Source organism: Salvelinus fontinalis, chromosome 4 (genome assembly GCF_029448725.1).
Source record: "Salvelinus fontinalis isolate EN_2023a chromosome 4, ASM2944872v1, whole genome shotgun sequence".
In the NCBI taxonomy this organism is placed as follows: domain Eukaryota; kingdom Metazoa; phylum Chordata; class Actinopteri; order Salmoniformes; family Salmonidae; genus Salvelinus; species Salvelinus fontinalis.
Window position 1 is genome coordinate 8,585,957 of NC_074668.1, and position 8,556 is coordinate 8,594,512.

At 41.5% G+C, this 8,556-nt stretch overlaps 1 protein-coding gene across 1 annotated transcript in view; it reads left to right on the forward strand.

Moving 5' to 3' along the window:
• LOC129852750 (transducin-like enhancer protein 4) overlaps nt 1-8,137 on the forward strand; it is a gene marked incomplete at its 5' end in the record, with an annotated part of 159,736 nt that extends 151,599 nt beyond the window's left edge. The window contains 4 exons of the mRNA XM_055918410.1: nt 5,328-5,447; nt 5,945-5,998; nt 7,551-7,706; nt 7,870-8,137. Coding sequence (XP_055774385.1) covers nt 5,328-5,447; nt 5,945-5,998; nt 7,551-7,706; nt 7,870-7,989 — 450 coding nt within the window. The remainder of the gene's footprint in view (nt 1-5,327; nt 5,448-5,944; nt 5,999-7,550; nt 7,707-7,869) is intronic.
• Between the last annotated feature and the right edge of the window lie 419 nt (nt 8,138-8,556).

Genomic DNA, 8,556 nt, shown 5'->3' on the forward strand with positions numbered 1-8,556 from the left:
GTCTAATACTGATCTGATCTGTCATCTGTACTGTCTAATACTGATCTGTCATCTGTACTGTCTAATACTGATCTGATCTGTCATCTATACTGTCTAATACTGCTCTGATCTGTCATCTGTACTGTCTAATACTGCTCTGATCTGTCATCTATACTGTCTAATAATGCTCTGATCTGTCATCTATACTGTCTAATACTGATCTGATCTGTCATCTATACTGTCTAATACTGCTCTGATCTGTCATCTGTACTGTCTAATACTGCTCTGATCTGTCATCTATACTGTCTAATACTGCTCTGATCTGTCATCTGTACTGTCTAATACTGCTCTGATCTGTCATCTATACTGTCTAATACTGATCTGATCTGTCATCTGTACTGTCTAATACTGCTCTGATCTGTCATCTATACTGTCTAATACTGATCTGATCTGTCATCTGTACTGTCTAATACTGCTCTGATCTGTCATCTGTACTGTCTAATACTGATCTGTCATCTATACTGTCTAATACTGCTCTGATCTGTCATCTATACTGTCTAATACTGATCTGATCTGTCATCTGTACTGTCTAATACTGCTCTGATCTGTCATCTATACTGTCTAATACTGCTCTGATCTGTCATCTATACTGTCTAATACTGCTCTGATCTGTCATCTATACTGTCTAATACTGCTCTGATCTGTCATCTATACTGTCTAATACTGATCTGATCTGTCATCTATACTGTCTAATACTCCTCTGTCATCTATACTGTCTAATACTGCTCTGTCATCTATACTGTCTAATACTGCTCTGATCTGTCATCTATACTGTCTAATACTGCTCTGTCATCTATACTGTCTAATACTGATCTGTCATCTGTACTGTCTAATACTGCTCTGATCTGTCATCTGTACTGTCTAATACTGCTCTGATCTGTCATCTATACTGTCTAATACTGCTCTGATCTGTCATCTGTACTGTCTAATACTGATCTGATCTGTCATCTGTACTGTCTAATACTGCTCTGATCTGTCATCTATACTGTCTAATACTGCTCTGATCTGTCATCTATGCTGTCTAATACTGATCTGATCTGTCATCTGTACTGTCTAACACTGATCTGATCTGTCATCTGTACTGTCTAATACTGCTCTGATCTGTCATCTGTACTGTCTAATACTGATCTGATATCTGTACTGTCTAATACTGATCTGATCTGTCATCTGTACTATCTAATACTGATCTGATCTGTCATCTGTACTGTCTAATACTGCTCTGATCTGTCATCTATACTGTCTAATACTGATCTGATCTGTCATCTGTACTGTCTAATACTGATCTGATCTGTCATCTGTACTGTCTAATACTGCTCTGATCTGTCATCTATACTGTCTAATACTGATCTGATCTGTCATCTGTACTGTCTAATACTGCTCTGATCTGTCATCTATACTGTCTAATACTGATCTGATCTGTCATCTGTACTGTCTAATACTGATCTGATCTGTCATCTGTACTGTCTAATACTGCTCTGATCTGTCATCTGTACTGTCTAATACTGCTCTGTCATCTGTACTGTCTAATACTGCTCTGTCATCTGTACTGTCTAATACTGCTCTGATCTGTCATCTGTACTGTCTAATACTGATCTGATCTGTCATCTGTACTGTCTAATACTGATCTGTCATCTGTACTGTCTAATACTGCTCTGATCTGTCATCTATACTGTCTAATACTGCTCTGCTCTGTCATCTGTACTGTCTAATACTGCTCTGATCTGTCATCTATACTGTCTAATACTGCTCTGTCATCTATACTGTCTAATACTGATCTGATCTGTCATCTATACTGTCTAACAATGCTCTGATCTGTCATCTGTACTGTATAATACTGCTCTGTCATCTATACTGTCTAATACTGATCTGATCTGTCATCTATACTGTCTAATAATGCTCTGATCTGTCATCTATACTGTCTAATACTGCTCTGATCTGTCATCTATACTGTCTAATACTGCTCTGTCATCTATACTGTCTAATACTGATCTGATCTGTCATCTATACTGTCTAATACTGCTCTGATCTGTCATCTGTACTGTCTAATACTGCTCTGATCTGTCATCTATACTGTCTAATACTGCTCTGATCTGTCATCTGTTCTGTCTAATACTGCTCTGTCATCTGTACTGTCTAATACTGCTCTGATCTGTCATCTGTACTGTCTGGTACTGCTCTGATCTGTCATCTGTACTGTCTAATACTGATCTGATCTGTCATCTATACTGTCTAATACTGCTCTGATCTGTCATCTGTACTGTCTAATACTGCTCTGATCTGTCATCTGTACTGTCTAATACTGCTCTGTCATCTATACTGTCTAATACTGCTCTGATCTGTCATCTGTACTGTCTAATACTGATCTGTCATCTATACTGTCTAATACTGATCTGATCTGTCATCTATACTGTCTAATACTGCTCTGATCTGTCATCTGTACTGTCTAATACTGCTCTGATCTGTCATCTATACTGTCTAATACTGCTCTGATCTGTCATCTATACTGTCTAATACTGATCTGTCATCTATACTGTCTAATACTGCTCTGATCTGTCATCTGTACTGTCTAATACTGATCTGTCATCTATACTGTCTAATACTGCTCTGATCTGTCATCTGTACTGTCTAATACTGCTCTGTCATCTGTACTGTCTAATACTGATCTGATCTGTCATCTATACTGTCTAATACTGATCTGATCTGTCATCTGTACTGTCTAATACTGATCTGATCTGTCATCTATACTGTCTAATACTGCTCTGATCTGTCATCTGTACTGTCTAATACTGATCTGATCTGTCATCTATACTGTCTAATACTGCTCTGATCTGTCATCTGTACTGTCTAATACTGCTCTGTCATCTATACTGTCTAATACTGCTCTGATCTGTCATCTGTACTGTCTAATACTGCTCTGATCTGTCATCTATATTGTCTAATACTGATCTGATCTGTCATCTATACTGTCTGATACTGATCTGTCATCTATACTGTCTAATACTGCTCTGATCTGTCATCTATACTGTCTAATACTGATCTGTCATCTATACTGTCTAATACTGCTCTGTCATCTTACTGTCTAATACTGCTCTGTCATCTGTACTGTCTAATACTGCTCTGATCTTTCATCTGTACTGTCTAATACTGATCTGTCATCTGTACTGTCTAATACTGATCTGTCATCTGTACTGTCTACTACTGCTCTGATCTGTCATCTATACTGTCTAATACTGCTCTGATCTGTCATCTGTACTGTCTAATACTGATCTGTCATCTATACTGTCTAATACTGCTCTGTCATCTGTCATCTGTACTGTCTAATACTGCTCTGATCTGTCATCTATACTGTCTAATACTGATCTGTCATCTGTACTGTCTAATACTGATCTGATCTGTCATCTGTCATCTATACTGTCTAATACTGCTCTGATCTGTCATCTATACTGTCTAATACTGCTCTGTCATCTGTCATCTGTACTGTCTAATACTGCTCTGATCTGTCATCTGTCATCTGTACTGTCTAATACTGCTCTGTCATCTGTCATCTATACTGTCTAATACTGCTCTGATCTGTCATCTGTACTGTCTAATACTGATCTGTCATCTATACTGTCTAATACTGCTCTGATCTGTCATCTATACTGTCTAATACTGATCTGTCATCTATACTGTCTAATACTGCTCTGTCATCTATACTGTCTAATACTGCTCTGTCATCTGTACTGTCTAATACTGCTCTGATCTGTCATCTGTACTGTCTAATACTGATCTGTCATCTGTACTGTCTAATACTGATCTGTCATCTGTACTGTCTACTACTGCTCTGATCTGTCATCTATACTGTCTAATACTGCTCTGATCTGTCATCTGTACTGTCTAATACTGATCTGTCATCTATACTGTCTAATACTGCTCTGTCATCTGTACTGTCTAATACTGCTCTGATCTGTCATCTATACTGTCTAATACTGATCTGTCATCTGTACTGTCTAATACTGATCTGATCTGTCATCTGTCATCTATACTTTCTAATACTGCTCTGATCTGTCATCTATACTGTCTAATACTGCTCTGTCATCTGTCATCTGTACTGTCTAATACTGCTCTGATCTGTCATCTGTCATCTGTACTGTCTAATACTGCTCTGTCATCTGTCATCTATACTGTCTAATACTGCTCTGATCTGTCATCTGTACTGTCTAATACTGATCTGTCATCTATACTGTCTAATACTGCTCTGATCTGTCATCTATACTGTCTAATACTGATCTGTCATCTATACTGTCTAATACTGCTCTGTCATCTATCATCTGTACTGTCTAATACTGCTCTGATCTGTCATCTATACTGTCTAATACTGCTCTGTCATCTGTACTGTCTAATACTGCTCTGTCATCTGTCGTCTGTACTGTCTAATACTGATCTGTCATCTGTACTGTCTAATACTGATCTGATCTGTCATCTGTACTGTCTGGCTGTAGAAAATGATAAACATTGAAGGGTTAGTGCCAAGAGGAAGGGGAAGGAAGCAAATTGGAACTGTTTTCATCTAGTCACTGACACACACACCACACCACACACACACACACACACACACACACACACACACACACACACACACACACACACACACACACAGTGTTTGCCAGTCATCAACGCCAACAGCACGGGTAAAGGGCAGGATGAGTTAGTGTAAAGGTCAAGGTAAAGGTCCTGCTGCATTCTCCTCTCATCCCTTTTCTCTCTCCCTTCTCCTCTTCCTCCTCTCCTCTCATCCTTTTTCTCTCTCCCTTCTCCTCTTCCTCCTCTCCTCTCATCCTTTTCTCTCTCTCCCTTCTTCTCTTCCTCCTCTCCTCTTCCTCTTCTCCACTTCTTTCTCTCCTCTCCTTTCTTTCCTCTCCTCTCCTTTCTCTCCTCTCCTCTTATTTCTCTCCTCTTCTCTCCTCTCCTCTCCTTTTCATCCTCTCCTTTCTCTCCTCTCCTTTCTCTCCTCTCCTTTCTCTCCTCTTCTCTCCTTTTCAGTCTCTCCCCTCCTCTTCATCCTCTCCTCTCCTCTCCTCTCCTCTCCTCTCCTCTCCTCTCCTCTCCTCTCCTCTCCTCTCCTCTCCTCTCCTCTCCTCTCCTTTCTCTCCTCTCCTCTTATTTCTCTCCCCTCCTCTTCATTCTCTCCTCTCCTTTCTCTCCATTCCTTTTTATCATAAGCTCACCTCTAAGAGGAGAGGTCGTTGGGCTCTTACAAAATCAGACTTGTAAACTAACATTAACACTCCCCCCTCTCTCTCTCTCAGAGTCCGCCTGTGTCCCCCTCCTCCAGTTTCCGAGCAGTAGAGAAGCACAGGAGTTCAGGTGACTCCTCAGACAGCAAGAAACAGAAAATGGCTGAAAAGGAGCTGAGCGCCACACGCAACGTGAGTGAGGCAACTTTCAAATCAAAACCCAGAGGATGCACATTTATATTTCAAAAGCGCAGCGCTAACCCGGTTGATTCAACTAACCAAACTCTTTGCTGATTAGTTCAGTCAGGCTTGTCAGGATGTTCTGATGACGCCCTGGTGTAGAGTATCTAACTATGGTAAATTGTTGAGGCGGACATACATTACATTTAAGTCATTTAGCAGACGCTCCTATCCAGAGCGACTTACAAATTGGATATATATATATTTAACCGGGCAAGTCTGTTAAGAACAAATTCTTATTTACAATAACAGCCTAGGAACAGTGGGTTAACTGCCTTGTTCAGGGGCAGAACGACAGATTTTACCTTGTCAGCTCGGGGATTCGAACTTGCAACCTTTCGGTTACTAGTCCAACGCTCTAACCACTAGGCTACCTGCCGCCCGAGGACCAATATGTTGTTGTGTCTATCTCGGAACAATAAAGTTGTATTATATTGTATCTGTTTCAGGACAGCGACGGGGAGAAGAGTGATGACAGCCTAGTGGTGGATGTCTCTAATGAGGTTATATTCTCTCTTTCTCTAAAAAGATATATATATATAAATAAATATATAAATACTGAACAAACAAATGCAAAAATGCAACAATTTCAAAGATGTTAATGTTGATATAAAGGAAATCAGTCAATTGAAATAAATTCATTAGTCCCTAATCTATGGATTTCACATGACTGGGATTATAGATATACATCTGTTGGTCACAGACGCCTTAATAAAACAGGCTAAGAGCGTGGATCAGAAAACCAGTCAGTATCTGGTGTGACCTCATGCAGCGCGACACGTCTCCTTCACATAGCGTTGATCAGGCTGTTGATTGTGGAATGTTGTCCCACTCCACCTTCAATGGCTGCGGAAGTTTCTGGATATTGGCGGGAACTGGAACACGTTGTAGTACACGCCGATCCAGAGCATCCCAAACATGCTCAATGGTTGACATGTCTGGTGAGTATGCAGGCCACGGAGGAACGGTGACATTTTCAGCTTCCAGGAAATGTTTACAGTTCCTTGCGACATGGGGCGGTGCATTATCATGCTGAAACGTGAGGTGATGGCGGAGGATGAATGGCACGACAATGGACCTCAGGATCTCGTTACAGTATCTCTGTGCATTCAAATTGCCATTGATAAAATGTAATTGTGTTCGTTGTCCGTAGCTTATTCCTGCCCAATACCATAACCTCACCACCTACATGGGGCACTCTGTTCACAACGTTGACATCAGCAAACCACTCGCCCACACAACGCCATACGTCTGCCATCTACCTGGTACAGCTGAAACCAAGATTAATCCGTAAAGAGGACACTTCTCCAGCGTGCCAGTGGCCATCGTGCTAAAGCATTTGCCTACTGATGTCGGTTACGACGCCGAACTGCAGTCAGGTCAAAACCCTGGTGAGGACGATAAGCACACAGATGAGCTTCCCTGAGATGGTTTCTGACAGTTTGTGCAGAAATTCTTTGGTTGTGCAAACCCACAGTTTCATCAGCTGTCCAGGTGTCTGGTCTCAGACAATCCCGCAGGTGAAGAAGCCGTATGTGGATGTCCTGGGCTGGCTTGGTTACACGTGGTCTGCAGTTGTGAGGCCGGTTGGGCGTACTGCCAAATTCTCTACAATTATTTTGGTGGCGGCTTATGGTAGAGAAATTAACATGCAATTGTCTGGCAACAGTTCTGGTGGACATTCCTGTAGTCAGCATGCCAATTGCACGCTCCCTCAAAACTTGAGACATCTGTGGCATTGTGTTGTGTGACAAAACTGCACATTTTAAAATGACCTTATGCCCCCAGCACAAGGTGCACCTGTGTAATGATCATGCTGTTTAATCAGCTTCTTGATATGCCACACCTGTCAGGTGGATGGATTATCTTGGCAAAGGAGAAATGCTCACTAACAGGGATGTAAACACACTGGTGAACAACATTTGAGAAAAGAGTATAGAACAATGTTTATTTTTTATTTTAGTTCATGAAACATGGAACCAATACTTTAACAATACATAGAAATGGAACGCAACCAAACTCTTTTCTATTCTTCTCTTTTCGCCGTTACCTTAGGATCCTGCCTCTCCTAGAGGAAGCCCCACTCACTCCCCTCGTGAGAACCGATTGGATAAGAGCCGTCTGCTGAAGAAGGAAGTCCTTCCCCTCAGCCCCGCCTCTATGGCCTCGTCTAGTAGTACGCCCTCCAGCAAGTCCAAAGACCTCATCATGGTCTGACCTCTTATGGCTTTTTTCCCCTTTAATCTTTATTTACAGCATGTTTCTACTTTTACCCCAAATCTGGAAAATTAGGATTTGCTCATCATTACAGAGTTCAGTGCTTTAAAAATGTATTATTATTATGAGTAGATTACGAGCATTTTTTTATTTCCAGAATGAGAAGTCCAGCACCCTGACCCCCACCCCCAGCAGCACCTCGACCCCCACCCCCAGGAGCACCTCGACCCCCGGTCTGAGAGGGAAAATGTCAGGACTAGAGGGTGAGACACACTGATGACTTTAAACACGTGTTTACATTCTTTACATTTCATTGAACCTTCTTTTAACCTTTTTAACCAGACAGGTCAGTTGAACCTTCCTTTAACCAGACAGGTCAGTTGAACCTTCCTTTAACCAGACAGGTCAGTTGAACCTTCCTTTAACCAGACAGGTCAGTTGAACCTTCCTTTAACCAGACAGGTCAGTTGAACCTTCCTTTAACCAGACAGGTCAGTTGGACCTTCCTTTAACCAGACAGGTCAGTTGGACCTTCCTTTAACCAGACAGGTCAGTTGAACCTTCCTTTAACCAGACAGGTCAGTTGAACCTTCCTTTAACCAGACAGGTCAGTTGAACCTTCCTTTAACCAGACAGGTCAGTTGGACCTTCCTTTAACCAGACAGGTCAGTTGAACCTTCCTTTAACCAGACAGGTCAGTTGGACCTTCCTTTAACCAGGCAGGTCAGTTGAACCTTCCTTTAACCAGGCAGGTCAGTTGAACCTTCCTTTAACCAGACAGGTCAGTTGAACCTTCCTTTAACCTTTTTAACCAGGCAGGTCAATTGAACCTTCCTTTAACCTT